The sequence below is a fragment of the Vanacampus margaritifer genome, chromosome 7 (genome assembly GCF_051991255.1).
Source record: "Vanacampus margaritifer isolate UIUO_Vmar chromosome 7, RoL_Vmar_1.0, whole genome shotgun sequence".
NCBI classification, from domain to species: domain Eukaryota; kingdom Metazoa; phylum Chordata; class Actinopteri; order Syngnathiformes; family Syngnathidae; genus Vanacampus; species Vanacampus margaritifer.
In genome coordinates, this window is record NC_135438.1 from 25,049,251 (window position 1) to 25,067,648 (window position 18,398).

The 18,398-nt window shown below is 38.8% G+C and overlaps 3 protein-coding genes and 1 non-coding gene across 10 annotated transcripts in view; 3 read left to right on the forward strand and 1 right to left on the reverse strand.

The window, feature by feature from the left end:
• Positions 1–47: 47 nt before the first annotated feature.
• LOC144055456 (fibrinogen-like protein 1) lies at positions 48–4,584 on the forward strand. Of its 7 annotated transcripts, none has more exons than XM_077571431.1 (8): positions 55–479; positions 931–1,097; positions 1,304–1,472; positions 1,680–1,839; positions 1,919–2,016; positions 2,075–2,163; positions 3,898–4,085; positions 4,163–4,584. In XM_077571431.1, the coding sequence occupies exons 2-8, from the start codon at positions 978–980 to the stop codon at positions 4,386–4,388; spliced, it is 1,050 nt and encodes a 349-aa protein (XP_077427557.1). In that variant the 5' UTR covers positions 55–479; positions 931–977; the 3' UTR covers positions 4,389–4,584. The 7 variants fall into 7 exon arrangements, with proteins under 7 accessions (XP_077427559.1, XP_077427557.1, XP_077427556.1 ...); XM_077571430.1 differs by having other exon boundaries at positions 934–1,097; XM_077571428.1 differs by having other exon boundaries at positions 55–446.
• trnar-ucu (transfer RNA arginine (anticodon UCU)) lies at positions 528–614 on the forward strand. Its single transcript is given in 2 exon segments — positions 528–564; positions 579–614. It is a non-coding gene; the product is annotated as a tRNA-Arg (tRNA).
• Positions 4,585–4,984: 400 nt separating the features above from the next.
• Positions 4,985–18,398, reverse strand: part of LOC144055453 (uncharacterized) — an 85,501-nt gene continuing 72,087 nt past the window's right edge. The window contains exons 11-18 of the mRNA XM_077571421.1: positions 10,341–10,464; positions 10,176–10,266; positions 8,481–8,586; positions 8,326–8,399; positions 8,027–8,119; positions 7,568–7,684; positions 7,205–7,302; positions 4,985–5,868 (exon numbers count right to left, since the gene is read on the reverse strand). Coding sequence (XP_077427547.1) covers positions 5,655–5,868; positions 7,205–7,302; positions 7,568–7,684; positions 8,027–8,119; positions 8,326–8,399; positions 8,481–8,586; positions 10,176–10,266; positions 10,341–10,464 — 917 coding nt within the window. The 3' untranslated portion in view covers positions 4,985–5,654. The remainder of the gene's footprint in view (positions 5,869–7,204; positions 7,303–7,567; positions 7,685–8,026; positions 8,120–8,325; positions 8,400–8,480; positions 8,587–10,175; positions 10,267–10,340; positions 10,465–18,398) is intronic.
• The window catches only part of LOC144055444 (N-lysine methyltransferase KMT5A-A-like), an 11,091-nt gene continuing 6,357 nt past the window's right edge, over positions 13,665–18,398 (forward strand). Inside the window, exons 1-4 of the mRNA XM_077571410.1 lie at positions 13,665–16,031; positions 16,123–16,285; positions 16,687–16,749; positions 17,831–17,884. Of these exons, the coding sequence (XP_077427536.1) occupies positions 15,914–16,031; positions 16,123–16,285; positions 16,687–16,749; positions 17,831–17,861 (375 nt within the window). The 5' untranslated portion in view covers positions 13,665–15,913 and the 3' untranslated portion in view covers positions 17,862–17,884. The remainder of the gene's footprint in view (positions 16,032–16,122; positions 16,286–16,686; positions 16,750–17,830; positions 17,885–18,398) is intronic.

Here is an 18,398-nt window from a genome sequence, read left to right on the forward strand (position 1 = left end):
AAGTCTTGGCCTATCATATACGGGTCAGCGGTGTAACTGGATAGCTAATAGGCCAAGACTTTTGAAGCCGCGAGGCCGCCATATTACCACTCAAGAAACTGCCACATGGAATTTCTGGTGGGAGGAGTTACCGTATAAACACAAGAGTGAGGATCTGGAAAGGACAAAGTAGCGAGATGAGAGCAGTATGGCAAGCCCTTTGAGCATTTATTCCATATCCTTGATATCAGACAGTAGTGTTTCCTAACTAGTGCAGTCTTCGTCAGAACTAGGTGGACATTCAGCCATACTAGTTCTGCGCTTTGTCGTATGCCATAGAGCAGGATATTTAGCGTATAAATACGAGTGAGGATCTGGAAAGGACAAAGTAGCGAGATGAGAGCAGGATATTTAGTGTATAAACACGAGTGAGGATCTGGAAAGGACAAAGTAGCGAGATGAGAGCAGCTCACTATCCAGCAAATCTGCCATTATATTCGGTACCAATGCATGTAATATATTGAAATAAGAGGGAGACTGCAACAGGTGGCTCCGTGGCGCAATGGATAGCGCATTGGACTTCTAGAAGAATTGAAGTGATTCAAAGGTTGTGGGTTCGAGTCCCACCGGAGTCGCATTTTTTCCGAACACAGCTATGATTTTTCTCTATATTATTGCAACGTTTTCTCTACAACATAATTTATTACCATTCTTTACGGATTAACTGCTAAGTAATTAAGACAAGCCTTATCGCTTATTGTATTACATGTTTTAAAATGCACGTCGTTCTAAATTAATGGCGTATAAGCGGTTCAGATAATGGATGGATGGAATAAAAACCAAATAATGTAATTATCTTAGCAATTTAGGGCACGTGACGTTAAGGTACCGGCGAGATTTCAAAATTTGTGAACGTTTAAAAGGAGACCCAAACGTGTTTATTCTTGCCAGTAGATGGCGGATATGCATGCAAAGGTGGGAGAGCACTGCACTGAGTAATGCCGCTGAACACCAGAGAGAAAGCAACAGAGAACAAGGCAGCAGGACGTAAGAGGACTGAAATGATGGGAATGCTTACATCAGTTTATATTCTTTTTCACATGGCTGTCTCAGTAGCGGTAAGAAATCCTACCTCGTTCTTAAACATTGTTGTTGCACGAGTTGTCGTCAGGGGTCGCCACTGCGCAAACAAACTCATGCAAATTAAAATATGTGATTTTAAATAATTAAAAAATAATTTTAAAATGGATTTGCCATTGTTTTATTGTTATGGTATTCTTCACGTAACATGCTTCTCGCTTGTGCTGCCTGATTCTTTGTCCAGGTCCCTTTGCCATGTGAACAGATAGTGGTCCGCCTGGAGTCAGAGATTGAGGAACTGACCAACGTGATCAATGAGCAGCACAGATACATCCAGGTGCTCCACAACCACCAAGCTCAGCAGCTGGAGCACATCCCCAACTCACATCTGGGCACGCAAAACCTCTACAGAGGTACTCGTCACTACTGTTAATACAGTCTGAGAGACTTTGATGTATGTGTTAACATGTTTGGTACTCTGAAGATAGTGCAGCACTATAATATGAAAACCATTGTTAAAAAACGTTGAATCATTTATCGTATTTATAATTAAATGAATACTTTTTGGGCATAACTGTATGTACTCTACTTAGCGTGTGTGCGTGTGCGTGTGTATATAGACTGCTCCGAGGTGTTTTCTGATGGAAACGTGGCCAGTGGCTTGTATGTGATTCGGCCCGGTGGCTTCCCCACAGCGCTCAGTGTCTACTGTGACATGAACAACGGAGGAGGATGGACAGTTTTTCAGAGGAGGAGGGACGGCACAGAGGACTTTGATAGGTGTGTGTGTGACTTTGCAAACATGAAATTTATGCAACTTTTAAGTCATAATAAGTAAACGGTGTGTGTGTGTGCGCAGAGCGTGGGTGGAGTACAAGCATGGGTTTGGGGATCTGCATTCTCCAAATGGAGAATTCTGGCTGGGCAATGATGCTCTACATCATCTCACTTCACCAGGTGTGTGCGCGTGTGTGTGATTTGACACACAAATGATATTTAATAAAAACTCTTGTAGGAAAGCACGACCTGCGCATTAATATGGAAGACTTTGAGGGTAAAGAAAGCTTCGCAGAGTACAAGAATTTTAAAGTGGACAGCGAAATGGTAAGTTGACATCCGCTGTTTGGAAGCACCTTATCTTTAACCTCGACCTTCCTTCTTTTCTCACAACAGGACGGCTCTTATTTAGACTAACGTTTGCCATTTCTAAGCGCAAGCAAAGGTGTACACTTGTGGACTTGCCATCTGGTTGGACTTCTTCAACAACAACTGACTTTTTTGTTCACCAACAAGTAGGGATGGGCAAAACTCAAAATTGAAATGAGAATGGCTCCTAAATTTCAATTAAATTATTCACTCCCTTCCCCCGTTGAAAAATAGAATTCGCCGCATGTTGTCCATCTTCCACACATCTTTCTCCCAGGCCAAAAAGGTAGAGGTAGATGGGGATTGCAGCCGAATCCAGTGATGAATCTTCGTCGTTAGTTTACAGTTAAAGGGAGGAGTGCGCATGGTCAAGTGCCACCCTACCCCTAATTACAAAAACATTGTTTCATTTCATGACTTTGAAATTAGGACTGGATAAGACACCATTGCTAAGCTTTTTAACATTAAGAGAATTTATACTTGCTGATTGGCTATGTATTAACTAGGGGGAGGGGGGATCAGACGATTGAAAATTTTCGTAAATCGTAAATAATCGCATGACTTCAATAGTTAACTCACAATTAATGGCAAATTGAATATCTGTTCTAAATGTACAATAAAGTATTTTTGCATATGTTAACATAAAAGTGAGAAAAAGAGGTTAAACTAATCAAAATATGAATGCATCTTTTAGTCAACGATACAGTAATTTCATAATTCATAAAATTTAGTTAAAATTAAAAAGATGTATTGTACAGTAAAAACTAGTGTGATATTTTGTGTTGAGGTGATTGATCTGCCACTAGATGGCATAATTGCATTTGTAAGACATTGGTGACAGCTCAGTCGATTTTTCTTTTCATATTAAGAGCTATCTAATCTTTAACATGAAGTAACTTGTGAATTTCTGCACATTTTTCAAATTGTATAATACAACTTGACCCCATTCTCCACAAATATGCATTATTTATTATTAAATTCATTACTGCTAAATTTTGACGTGGATGTCTGGAATTCCTCCCAGTACAGGGTTGTCAAGTATTAATCGTGTATTAAAAAATTTGTGGCGTTAAAGGAACTAATTTTGGCTCCCCTAGTATTATCATTTTGAAGAAAAACATGTTAAGTCTCATTTTCATTGACATTCAATAGGAAGGAATTTCTCTGAATTGCACTGAATTAAATTCCACTAACTTCAATTCAAATTCAATTTCACGTCAACATCCTGCGGGGTGGAGTCGATTCAAATTCATCCATTGAATTGAATTGAATGGTGAAACTAATTTTTTTTGCCCATCCCTGTCTACAATGTAGACTTGAGTTCTGGGACTGTTGTCATAACATGTATTTCAACTGCACATTTTCCCGTTTGAAGTCTGGAGTCTAAAACATTTTCCCAGCCTTATTTTGCTTCTTACAGGATCCTCTGCATTCCTCTGAGCAAGGAATTGAACGAAACAACGCCACCGGCGGGATCACCTTGTAGACGTGCTGGTTCATCGTTTGGCCTAAATTGAAAGGAAAAAGTCATTTGGGTTTATGACAGCAGTCCCAGAACTCTTCTGATACAGCAATCTAGTCTGCCGCTTTGCTTGGTTATCTCATTTAGCTTGTTGGAAGTGTGGTTCCGTCCTCATCACTTCCTTGACCGTTGACCATGAATTCTAACTTTTGCTGACTCATCTGTCAAAGGACTTGTACCGGTTGCATTTGGGGGAGTATCAAGGCAATGCAGGGGACGCCCTGGGTGACCTGCACGCCACCAAGCAGCAAGCTCCGGGCAGCAGTTGGGATGGGGTCAAATTCAGCACCTATGACAAGCAGCCTGGTGGAGACGGCAAGTGCATCAGACACAGCAAGTCAGGCTGGTGGTTCACCAGGTCAAAACATTTTCTCTTTTCCATGAATCCGCCATGCAAAGAAGTATATTTCTCATATTGTGAATTCCTGTGGGCAGGTGTGATTCAGGGAACCTTAACGGCCATTACTACAAAGGGCCGTACCAAGCAATGAGCGATGACGGGATGGTGTGGTACACATGGCACGGGTGGTGGTACTCCATCAAATCAGTGGTCATGATGGTTCGTGCTGCTGACCTTGAGCAACCGCAGGCCAAGGACCCGGGACAACTGGACGCCAAGAATCCGGCAGGTGACATCTCTGATCAACCACTTGGCCAATAGGTTGAAAAGCATGCTAACTTGACAGTTACAATAGCAATATATATCATGTAGTCCATATTTACAAAATATACGGTCGTTTCATTTTTGGTATCACAGCATCATTGTTGTTGGATTGCAACCATCAAAACATTACTAAAATCAGATGTCATACTGTATTTATCCTGTTTCCAAAAATAAAAGAACATACTGTACTGATTGTGGGTGCATTTGAAGTTTTTGAGCATTAAGAGAAAAAGTCCAACTTAATATGTCAGTGTCTCCGTACTTATGGAAGAGGATTAGGACCAGTGAAGAGAGAAAAAAAAGGTTGGCAGGATTCTCACTTTATTCTCAGAATTAATTAAAATCAGAATTCTGTGATTTAAGTCAGAATTCTCACTTTAATCTGAGTGAGAATTCTCACTTTAAAGTCAGAATTTTGTGATTAAAGTCAGAATTCTCACTTTAAAGTCAGAATCTTGCCAACCTTTTTTTTCCTCTTCACTGACCCTAATCCTCTTCCGTTGTCTCTAAATATGTTTTCACACTGTGGGAAAGGTTAGTCACATGTGACAATACAAGCGATCAGCTACTAAATTAATGAGCGCTTTGGGTGATTTTAGGTGTTAATGAGTGTTATTTATCAGGGATTTTAGGGAACATTTTCCTAATAGAAATGGGAGGTGGCGTCTAATCTGGCCTGTACAGACGTAGTGGAACATCCAAGGAGAATTACATTCCACATAGTAGAGTAAGGTAGGAAGGAGCAAACATAGAACAAGAACGTCCAAGTTCAAGACTACGCTTTTAGGTCTGTTGAACAAACTGAGTACAAGTTGTCGCTAGCTCACGTTAGCATGTGAAGTTCATTCACTTCTTCCAGAGGTCTGAAGCAGACCAGTGATTGAGCTTCGCTCTTTGGTGAGAAATTAAAACGTCCTCTTTAAAAGAAGAAGAAAGGCGTCAAGCCAAAAACATGAAAATGACAGATTATGGTTTGCAGAGCAACTTTTTCTCCTTCTCCTCCTTAATGTGTACAGAACAGAAACAAGAGGGAGGTGCTATATACAGACCCTGAGTTATGCCTGCGATTTTCTCCAGAAAAAAGAGGAATTTTGTTGGCATTTGGTAGTCAAAAAGCTATACAAGCCTCACGCTCACATCCAAGTGCATCTGCCATGTCTCCAGTCTTCTACTGCAAGTTCATCATGAGAGATGCAAACAGCACTGTGCAGTCTTTGGAAATGTCATCCATCGTCATGCTACTTGGAGGAGAGGAGGACGGCGTTATCTCGGAGATAAGGGCGCGGTGGCGGGGAATGACGCAGAGTTCCGTGGCGAGCTGAAGGGAGACGTGGGGGAGAGGCGGCGCGGACTTCCCAGCAGGTCGCCGTTATGCAGTTTCCACAGCAGCTCCTCGTTCTCCATCGACAGACGCTTGTTGACTTTGGATTCTTTCTGTAGCGTCTGCTGGAGGATGGCCTGCTCGCTGGACAGCTGCCTGCAGCCACATTTCATTCACATCAATGTATCGGAGACCATGTTAAGATGGACGGGTGTCGACTTTTTTTCTTCTCTTGAAAATAGAGATTTTTAAATTAGTTAGTTTTGGGGTTGTCTCCTGAAAACTGCCACGTATTAATCTATTTTTTTCCCCAGAGGTACGGCAATATTCCAAGGAAAAAACTCAGAAATTTACAACAAATAAACGTAGCGTAGCTATAGTCTTATGTGAGGATTCGTTGGTGGTTAATGGGACACCTTATAAAATGAAAAGGCAGGATAGAGTCGGATTTATTCTTAATTTAAACTTTAGTCGTCATACACGGCAGCTAGAGCGACAATGCTTCAAAGTGTGAATGCTTAACATGATATGGTTAATCTCTGCTAAATTAATATCTCCTTATTTGAAAACCCGACCGAAAGTATTGGCACAAACATCCAAGTTGTACGCTACGTGTATTTCTTGTAAGTTTCTGAGTTTTTTGGGGGCAAATCTGCCACTTTATAAAGTTGCAAAATTAGCTGCAAAATTTTTCAACGTTTTTTGCAGCTAATTTTGCAACTCCCCCTCCCCCCACGCTCTAAAAATATATATATTCACACGTGGCCCTAATACACTGTCATAGAACTAGGGTTGCTCAACTATGAAGAAAATAATAATCACGATTAATTTGGTTATAATTGAAATCACGTTTAGGACAATCATTAGTTTTTTGGTACAAAACAAGGAAATGTTTAAACATGTAAAAAAATATTAAGATAAATACATTTCTTTGAAACACAGTAATTATGCAAGTTCCTTTTGGACCAAACAAGATTTATTAAATTAGTCATTTTAAAATAAAAAAGGTGCAAATGTATAAATTTAAACAACTCAAAATTAATAAACTTTAATTTTGTTTACGATGATGCCGATTCTGTAATTGTGGAGTCTAATAATTGAAACTGTAATTGAATTCCGATTAATTGCACAACCTTACAGTGAACCTCCACATATTTAGAGTTGAGCTCCATCTGGAGGTATCGTGGTGCTAAAAAACTGATACGGAGTTGGGGAGCTTCATTTGGACAAATGTAGTCCTTTGCCACCATATTCTGCCACCTATAGGCGATATTTTAAACCTTTTTGGGGGTCCAACGTTCTTTAGGAATCTACTGATAGAGGTCACAGTGCCACCATTTACTTGGGAGGAAATATTTTTTATGGCAAAGGAAAGATGGAAACAAAAGATCTTTTTTAAAACTGTTAGATATATGTTCCGATGAAATAAAAGTGTTGATGAGCCGCGTCGTTTAGATGTGAAACTAGCATTTAAATGATTTATTGCACGCACCTTGAGAGAGCAGCATGTTTGTCCATCCTGGCTTTGTAGTCCTCGTTCTCCTGCTGAACTTTGGTCAGGCATTCCTCCAGTTTCACATTCGTCTCCACCTGGGACACACGCACGCACGCACGCACGCACGCACGCACGCACGCACGCACGCACGCACGCACGCACGCACGCACGCACGCACACACACACACACACACACACACACACACACACACACACACGCACACACACACACACGCACACACACACACACACACACACACACACACACACACACACACACACACACACATTTTAAGCCTGAAATATTTGTGTTGGATTGGTTTAGGCACGATGATAAACCGAAAAATGAACGCTACTAACCAGTTTGTCCATTTCCATGAGCTTCTTTTCTTTTTGGTGCAGCTGGTTATTTTTGATCTCCAGCACCACCTTTAAACTTTCAAGCTCCTGCTCCAGGTAAACAGTGTGCGAGTCCTTCTGCAAACATACGCACACGCACACACAGCATATCATTTAACACAGCACATAATGGGGCTGCAAGGAACAAAGTAGAATATCCTGTAATCTTGTAAGTGTACAGGCAATGTTGCATTAGTGTCAAATAATAATAATTTGCAAAGTGTTTGTCTGTCGACAAGGAGTTGAGCATTTTGTGACGTGGCGGGCAAGTGCGATCATTTTTTGCACGCCAGCAGAGGGCAGCTGTGTTCCTATCTGATTCGCCTTCATTCTGCTCTTTGAGCCTGGTGTTAATCACTAAATAGTGAAAATGATGAGCATGTGAGTCATGTGATGACTTTTATTACGCTAAGTCCTTACCTGATTCTTGTCTGCCAGCATCCGCCTCTCTTCCTCTGCTTTCAGCTTTCCATTCAGCGTCGCGTTTTCTGCTGACAGTTCAGATATTTGGTTCTGGTAGAAAAAACGGAGATTTTTACAAAAGTGAAATCAGTCCCAAAAACAAGAATGTTAGTTCCTGTCCACTGCAACAATGATGGTTATACGGGACACGTTTTTTTTTTTAAAAGAGTTTATCAACATCATTACTTTGACAAACAGTATTTAGGTTGCAGAATTTGCTTGTAAGAATGAAAAAACTCGAAAAAAGTTAGTCTTACAGAAAGAGTGGTTTCTGTTTCTTTGAGCGTTTTGTCCAGGTTCTCCAGATCCATTTCCTGAATTCTCTTCAGCTCTGAATTGAACAATTACAGAAATACACATTCAAGTAGAATTATGAAGTGATGTGTTTTGTGTTATCAGTTGATGGACTGACCTTGTAGCGAAGTTTTATGCTGCTCTTTGAGAAACGCCATGATTTGGCTGTGACTTATTTCCTGGTTCTTCCTCTCTGCTTCCTGCCTGCTCCTCATCTCTTCCACCTGAAAAATCAGTTTGCTGATCATCAGTGAGCTCCGCTCAAAGTATGTTAATGTCACTGTAGGCATATTTTTGTACATTAGTTTTAGATCGGCCCGTCTGATTCATCAAAAATATATGAGACTCTTGTTTAAACAAGATATAAACAAGAAAGGATAAAATAATTATTATTGCGGGAGACCAGGGCTCGTTGTATCACGGGTAAGTTTTTTTTTGTATAAATGGACAGGGGTTGTGTACTGTCTGAAAAGAGAATAGCATATTGTGAGCTGAGATGAGTGCCAGTTATCTGTTTTGCACAACCCAAAGTAACATTTTTCAACTTCATATATTTTGTCCTACATAGATAAATTCTAGCAGCAAATCATGTGGACTTGTTAGAGGAGAGATTCAGGCATATTTTCATGCCTCAGTCACAGCTCTGTTTTAAGCTGGCTTTAAACTAGAGCAAGTATTAGCCAACACGGTAGTTTGGGGCAACTTGTCTTAGTCATTTTGGGGTTTGTTGTCACACTTGCAAAGAATGGGCCAATGAAAAATGCACCTCTGGCAACTCTGTTTACGTATGCCAGAATTGTTCTTCAGATGATGAATGTGAAGAGTGAGGAAGTTAGTTTTGTTTCATTGTTTAAAAATGGATTTTCCAGTTGTTGGAACTACAATATGCCCACATGTTAGGACTGGTTTAAGTTTCATGATGAACCATCCATCCATTAACCAAAATGCTTTATTTTTTGAAATTCAATTCAAGGGAATCAACACAGGCATTTGAGGCTGAGAACCATGCCAGCAGTTCCTAAGGACTTTAATCCATTTCGTAATATTTTATGTTAAAGTTTGCTCAACGACTATTCTAAATTTTCAAGATAAATGATAAACAATTTCTCTGGATGTAAAAAAACCCCCAAAAAAACAGGAGAACAAGGATAATTTTGCCCTTGATTTATTAGTTGCAAAATCCAGTGTGACATCTAACCCCATATAGTGTGACATGTCATATGTTCACTCCCTCTATGATGGCTTATAACTCTGCACTGACACAAAGTATGAAAATGACATGAATACAAAAAATATACTTAAGACTTTGGTCTTTCATCTGCTATACATTTTGTTTGTATATGGTGTATTGATTCCAAGAAATATATAGTATAAAAAAATGATACAACTACAGTAGTCCCGGTCTCCCTATATTTGTTATTACAATTAGTCAGCAGTTTCAAGCAAATTGTATTCAAATGTCATGTTGTGCAGCTGTCATTTGTTATGATTAGCTGTTTTGTTACAGCTTTGTTCAAATTTTAGATGGATATAGCCTAAGAAATTGTTATGAAAGTGGCCAACCTTCGTTGTTATCTTGTGCCTAAGACAAAAGTGACAACTGCAGTCAACAATTAAAGTCAACATCTGACGAGTGTGCATGTGTATAAGAAAAAGATTGAATTATAAGAACAAGATTGAATTTTAACTTAAACACCTTCTCAGCTCAGGATGTTGGGAGCATTTTGTTAAGATATTGCTGTCAAAGCGTTGCTGGGTTAAAGACTGAACTTTACAATTTGATTGCTGCCTTAATCAAGAATGCTTCTCTGACCTGTTGTTCCATTAAAATGCGACATTTGTCAGCCTCCTCCTGGTATGTTTGATGGACCTTGTCCCACTCTGTTTGGTAAAAACTCCTTAATCTGAAACACAAACAAGAATCAGACAAAGAATCCGTTTGGACATGTGATTTTTCGTGTGTGTTTAAGTGTTGTACCTGTCCTCCAGTTGCACCAGTTCCTCCTTGTGTTGCTCATTAAGCCTTTTCAAGACCTCCTCCAAATTGATGCACGCCTCTTCCTTTTCCTTGCGTAAACGGTCACAGCACTGAGACGATGCCACTGCGCAGACATAAGAATGATTTGTGTTACACCTTCAATCAGATTCTTCAACAATTTGAAGGCGCATGTGTTTTTGCATTCACTTTCTCATCAATACAATAAAAGAATTTCTTCCGAATATTGTGCTCATGCAAGTGAGTGCTGATTAGCTGTTGCCTAGCAACCATTACATCAAGCCGCACACATACACACACACACACACACACACACACACACACACACACACACACGCACACACACACACACACACACACACACACACACACACACACACACACACACACACACACACACGCCGGGTGAGTCAGTTTTACGGGTTTCCACCGGCATCGATCAAATGTAAATAAATATTCAACGTCATTATGATGTCTGCATAGTGATCGCCGCTTTCAAACCCCAACTCCCACCAGCATGCAGAAATGCTCCTCATAGGTGAACAAAATTGAATTCTTCGTTCTTCACCAATGAAAATGATCGGTCAGCGTCATGTACTGTAGTAGGGTCATAGTATGGCCATTGGGCGGACAGTGAGCGTATACGAGCCCCTTTGACACATCTGCAGGCGTCAGCCAATCGGTTGGTGGCGGCTGTTTCCAACATCGAGAGCTGCTGAAATGACTCAACACATGCAATATCATCTTTCACCTTCACAGGCCGCTGGACTTACAGTACACACGCCTCTGGAACATGCAAGAGGTATAAACAGGGAACACCCCTTTTTTTTTTTGAGGTTGCGCTACGTAAGAGTACGTACATTTCATGAAGGAGTATAAGTGGTTGGGATAGACCGATTATCGGTCAGGCATTTTGCCGGCATCTGCCTTTTTTTTTTTTATTTGACGGCCAATAATGGTCATTTAAAATATTTAAAACTATTACATTTCAAAAAACTATTTACATGTATTTAGATTTTTACAAGGTTCCAAAGTCCAATTTTCAATGAGCGGAGTTGACCACCATGACTGGCTCTTAGCTAGCGAATCCGTGCATACGATAAAAGTAGACTATGTGACACACAAAAGCACAAAAAAAAAGGCAAAGAAAAAGTAATCAGGAAAGTCATCTAGTAAATAGTAACACATTTAAAAGTATAATATAATAATAGTAAAAAGCTCAGAAAAACATAGCTTTTAAATTTAGGTTTGTTCCTGCTTGTATTATGAGTGAGTTGAGCAAGCTTCTGCATAAATGTGTTCATTAAAACCATAAATGTGCATTGTATGATAAACAAGGACTTTTTAGTATTTCATTTGAAATTTGTCTCCCAAGCACAACTGCACGAATAGATATATATGCTTTAAAAATTAATTTGTAAAATTATTGTTTGAGGTTTTCTAAAAAGACCAAAACAAATTAAGATTTAAAAACAACTAGCTAAGAATGAAAAGGCACGCTTTAAAACTATGACATAATTGTCATGCTACAAGAACTTCATTTTTCTTCACGTAATCACATGAGCTAAAAAAAAAAATAGTGAAAGCAGGTGCGAAGAGAGCCAAGAGGCCAGATGTGGTTCTTGTGCACTGACACGTTTGTCTTGTTACAAATGTCAAAAGAGGAGGAGAGCGGTCAACAGTTAGTAGCTGACAACAGGCAACAAACTGGCGTGTTCAACCGCATTCCACTTTGATTGCTCTCATCAAAGACAAGTGATGCAGACCCAAACATCTGCCAGTCACATAAGAATTATCAAGCACAACTCATACCTAACATGACTAATTCATCTCGCACAAGTAGATGCATGCTTCCCTCTCTCGTTTACCTGTCAACAAGCCATACACGCAATTATGTAAAGTACATTCCAAATTCAAGGATGAAACAGTTTCAACTAACACATATGATTGCAGGAGTTAGATACCACTTTTATCACAGTACGAGTACTCAACTCTTAAGTAGTCACTGATACTAAGTATCAATACCAATTTTTGATACACACACAAAAAAAAAAACTATGACAGGTAGTTTAAAAGTTTTTTTTATAAAAATTGCATGCAATTAATGTGAAATTTATATTCTTCTAAGTTCTAGTTCCTGATTGTAAAACAGCTAGTATCGACCGCTGTCGCGAGATACCTTGAAATAAGCCGGTGTATCGATACCAAGTATCGGTACTTGCCCAGCTAAGGCTTTCACTTGACAGCGCCACAAAGTACAACACAGCACAATTTGTACCGACTAAGAGAGTAGACGTCAACCACATCAGAGTAGCTTGTGCTCAAAATTTTGGCTTGTGATGTAAGTACAGTATGCCGTAACAAGTGGCTGCGGCCGGGACAGTTGCTGAACGCTTTGAATGGAACTGACAGTGCGATGTGTGCATGCAGCTGTTGCAGTGGTGATGGAAACAAAATGCCAATAACAGCTGAGGAAATGTTATACTCCAGCCTGTGCTTCACCGCACACATTGGCTAGCCTACTGTAAATGAGTGTGTGTATTGTTGAGTAGAGGTAACAAATCCAGGTCCAGAAAGTAAATACCCTACCACAGTTTGGCTTTAGCCCCAGGTGCTAGCTAGCTAGTTCCCTAGCAGTTTAACTAGCACCCGGGGAGCAATATCTTTTCTTCCTCTAAAAAGGGCTACATGCATTAGTCTACTTGATATATTTAAAATTTAGACTGTATGGAAGTGTATGGCGGACAGAGGTGGCAAATCCAGGTCCAGAAAGTAAAAACCCTGCCACAGTTTGGCTTTAGCCTCAGGTGCTAGCTAGCTAGTTTAACTGCTAGCTAGCTAGCTAGCGAGCCCAAGGTGCTAAAGCCAAACTGTGGCAGGGTTTTTATTTTCTGGCCCTGGATTTTGCCACCTCTGTTGTTGTGGTAGTGGTGTTTGTGTGAAATAAAGATAACATTTCTATTCTCAACTCTCTCTTTTTTACTGTTAACAGTCATTGGAGGCTGTTTAGCCCAGAATAGGCCCAAACAATCAAAAGAGCAAATCACTTCTAAGCTAGACAGGTGCAACAGATGGAGCATGCGACCTTGGACTGCAACGTATCACAAGCAAACTATTAAACCACTGAACGGGACATGACAGGTTGTTCCTGTTAAGACTCACTGCAGGAGTAAAGCTTTTACTGACAGCTCGGTCTGTGTGTGTGTGTGTGTGTGTGTGTGTGTGTGTGTGTGTGTGTGTGTGTGTGTGCGTGTGTGTGTGTGTGTGTGTGCGTGTGTGTGTGTTTGCCTTTGTGTACTATGAGGACATTTCACCTGAATACATGCCGTGCTGCGAGGACATTTTGAATTATGAGGACACAGCCCATGTCCTCATAATTATTTCAATGCAGAAGTGCTTCTAGGGCTGTAGAAGGCTTAAATCCAAAGTTTTAGCCAATGTCCTTGTAAAGCATAATTACGCGAATTTGTGTATTTTTGTGTATTTGATGGCGCCCCCTGTAGGAAGGTCCTTGTAATGCACCACTTCATGAATAATTCACACCAGTGTATATTTCACAGCATTTGATTGGCTGACCATCACCTGTCCTCACAATTACGCACGTCTCCATAATTCAGTTTTTTCTCAAAATGCTGTGTATTGTGAATGTTTGTCTGTAGACACAGAGCCTTTTTTTTTTTTTTTTTGCAGCCACCATTTCCTAAGTAAATAATTAAATAATGAAATACCCTACGATATTTAATTATATAATTCAGTATTTAATTATTTCAGTGGTTGTTTATTTAAAAATGTACAATGGTTAACAGCAGAGACAGAGAAACTGTCAGTGCCGTACATTAATTCATCATTTAACATCCCACCCTGCCTTTACAGTATAACATCTTTCTGTACACCAGCGGCCAAATGTTTTGAGAATGACATTGATTTTCTAAGAATCTGCAGTGCTGACTTATTATTGTTTTTTTATGATGGCAATTTGCATGTACATGTACTCCAGAATGTTATAGTGATTAGATGAATTGCAAAGTCCCTATTTGCCATGAAAATTAAAGTAATTTCCTTTAGTGACCTTACAAACTTTAAGTGAAGAAGGCTTCAGGGCACCCAAGAAAATCCAGCAAAAGCCAGGACTATCTCCCAAAGTTGATTCAGCTGCAGGGATAAGGACATCACCACCAGTGTAGAGCTTGCTCAGGAATGGCAGTAAGCAGGTATGAGTCCATCTACACTCATGGTGAGGGAGTAAGACTTTTGGAGGATGGCCTGGTGTGACCAGTGAAAAAGGGATTCCATAAACACAGACCAAAATAAGGAAAAAAGAGTTACAGTTATTTTCTCTGATTAACCCCCTTTCCAACTGTTTGGGGCATCCGGAAAAATGCTTGTCTGGAGAAGAAAAGATGAGCGCTACCATCAGTCCTGCTTCATGCCAACAGTAAAGCATCATGTGACCATTCATTTGCAGGGTTGCTTCTAAGCCAAGTTACTGGGCTCGCTCACAATTTTGCCAAAAAACACATGCGTCCATTACTAAAGTATAGTACCAAAACATCCTCGGACAGCAACTGTGTGACAGCAGCAAGGTTATTTTATTTACTAAAGCAAAAAAACATTTTCGTTAATGAAAAAAATAATAATAACTTTTTAAAAAAGCAAACTGAAATCACATTAAACGATTACAAAATTATCTATAATTCTAGCAATAATATCCTTTGTTTTCGTCTGTGGTAATTAATTTAGTATATGAGCCTTTCGGGTTAATTTTAAATGTGATCTATTTTTTTTTTTAAATTGACACTGTAAATCATAGAACAATAGCCACTCTTATCAACAAAGTTCATAATCCAACACTGAACCAATTTGTTGATTTAAATGTGATTTATTATATTGCCCGGAGTACGGAAGTGACGTCATCTAGCAGCCCCGATAGAGAACCGCCCCCGGCTCTAATTACTTCACGAGACGTGATGGCAGTGTAGCTGTGCTAATGAGGTAGGTTTGAAGCTCGAATTTTTCCTCCAGAAACTTGTTTATTTTAATGTTGGTCGCTTGTGTACATTGCTGAAAATGATTTATAATGCAAGTCCAGTGTAAGTGCAGCTAAGCTAACGTTAGCATACCTAACCATCTGTTGATTATGATGGTTGCAGCTAATTATTTAGAATTGCTACGCTTTTGTTAGCGACGGTTAGCTCAGTTAGCATAGCAGAGCTAACCGTCTGTTGAGTAAGATAAATGCTAATTGAAATTTTTAAGAGGAAAGCAATAACAGGCTGGTTTGATAGGCTGGTTTGTGATGTGAAAATATACAATGGTTTAGTATTACCAGTACAGTATAAATGAAGTATTGGTAAATTGCTGCATTTGTGTTTACTTAAATTTGTTCTTTAAATAGAAATATTTCAGTAAAGTCTGTTAGTGTTCATTACATTTAATTTATGCAAATATTTAGCAGAGCTGTGCTATCCACTATTTTATTTTCGTTGGCACATTTACTGCACACTGCACAGGATATTATGGTCCACAGAAAGTCAACTTCAAAACATCTGTGAGATATGTCAGTCATGAGGCCACAGAGGGCAAAAGTTAAACCCAAAGAAGAGGTAGCATATTTTTCATCCTTAGGTAAAGACAAGGATGGCTTCACCATAAAATATATTAATTCATTCAAAGGTGAGTATTGGTAAAAGATTCTTTAGTATGGGCCTAGTTTTCATTACTGTTATAATGAAATATTTCTGTTGTATCCCTTTTTCTTTGTAAGGTCGAGGAGTGTTCAGTTCCTGCTCCTTTCAGAAGGGAGTCTTTCCTACTGAATATCGAGGAGAAGTTATAAGCAAACAGGAACGTGAAAACAGGCTGAGAGTGTATCATGATGCCCAGAAGGTTTTCATGTTTGAATTTCACTACAATGGAAAAACACTATGGTATGTTTATATGGTGTGTTGTCACACTTAATTTTGTTTTTTTTGGGGGTGGGGGGGTTATCGTGCAAGGTTTGACAAAACATAAAAGATTAATTATAACTCAAAAGCAAAAGTACATTCTTTTCTCAATATAATTTTTTTTGTTTTTATTTCATTTTTTTACAATATTGTGACTTATTTTTTTATTTTACTTTTACAGTTATCGTGAGTATCGCTAACCTCACAATATCATGTTGATTATCATATCGTGATTGCTTATCATGACATTTGGATATTGTTTCATACATGTGACATACTAGAATTACTGGTCGCACATTCATGATTACATGAAATTACAGTATAGCAGTCTAGTCTTAGTAAGAATTTAATTGTATTGGTATTTTTCTATTCATCTACCCCAGGTTTCCACTGAAGCACAACCTGATGAAGACACCGCTATCACAGACTGCGCCAAAGTTGACCAGGTGACTAGATTTCTTTTTGAATGTTGTTGAAATCAGTTTTCAGAAGCAAGACATTAGTGGAGGGTGGAGATACTAGGGCTGCACAATATGTGGAAAATATCTTGGCGCACGAATGGCTCATGCAATATGTGCATTGCAAAGACGTGCAACAAATGGATATTGGATTGTTTGTATACTTTAGTCTGAGGCTAAGCGATATGGCCAAAAAATTAAATAAAAAGTCTTTTAAACCAACCATCCAGCATTCTGCCACCACTTGTGCAAAATTTCAACTCACAATAACATCTGGATGTAACAGAACATTATAACAGTTTTTAATAATCCAGAAGACAAAATACATTTCACGATTTAGCAAATTTTCAACGATTCAATTTGAATTTAATTTATTCAATTAATTTGATTTATTGCCAGGCCCTACTTGAGTCTGATTTTGACCAATCAGAGACAACCTTAATTGCGCATCGCCATACAAGAGAATTGTATCGAGGAGCATTACTAACAAAAAAAACCTTATTTGGATAAAACTAGATCAAAATGAGCATGATTATTTTTCCGCATGTACGTGTATTTCTTTAATTAGATTATGAAGATATATATATTCGGTCCATGTTTAATGTCAAAATAATCTCCATCACTGTATAAAACACCCATGTCGCATGTTTTGTCAATACTGTGCAGCCCTCGCAAGATACACAGTCCTCACAATGTCGTAGTTGTGAATAACTGACACTCTGAGGACAGTGTATTTATACACTGTGAGTTTAAAATACGTTTTGAGGGCTTGGAGTTACACATACAGTCCTCACAATTCATACTCTGGTCAGGTATGGACACTCTGAGGACTGTGTATTTTCTTATTTTTGTGTCATTGTGAAAAATAGACGTCACCAATTTACACAAACCTGTAGTGCAGACAGATTTATTTATTTATTTTTGTAATGGCAAATAAAATGAGTTTGCATTCACATTACTTTAACCTATTCATTGTTCTGTATGTACTGTAACTGTGTAAATGCACAGGTACAGTCAGTCGTGTTACTAAGAATTTAATTTTATATGTATTTTTCTCTTTGTGTACCAGGTTTCAACTGACGCACAACCTGAAGACATAGCTGTCACAGACCAAGTTGACCAGGTGACTAGATTTCTTTTTGAATGTTGATGTTGAAATACGTTTTTCAGAAGCAAGACGTTGCACAATATATAAAAAAAAGATCTTGTCGCACGAATGGCTCATGCAATATGTCTGTTGCAAAGACATGCAACAAATGAATATTGTATTGTATACTTTAGTCTGACTTTGACCAATCAGAGACTGCCTGAATTGCGCATCGCCATACGAGAGAACCGTATTCCGCATTAACGTGTATTTCTTTCTTTGGATTATAAAGATCTCTCTATCTTTATCTTTATGTCTATATATCTATCTATATATCTGTCTCTCTGTCTATATATATATATATGTATATTTGTGTGTATATATATATATATATATATATATATATATACTGTGTATATGTGTATATATATATATACTGTGTATATGTGTATATATATATATACTGTGTATATATATATGTATATGTGTATATATATATATACTGTGTATATATATTTATATATATGTGTATATATATATACTGTGTATA

Coding starts and splice junctions, on each gene's coding strand:
- LOC144055456 (XM_077571427.1), top strand. CDS start 978: ATGCCGCTGAACACCAGAGAGAAAGCAACAGAGAACAAGGCAGCAGGA. Junction 1,473..1,679: donor CACGCAAAACCTCTACAGAG/GTACTCGTCACT, acceptor GTGTGTATATAG/ACTGCTCCGAGGTGTTTTCT. Junction 4,086..4,162: donor TCAGGCTGGTGGTTCACCAG/GTCAAAACATTT, acceptor TCCTGTGGGCAG/GTGTGATTCAGGGAACCTTA.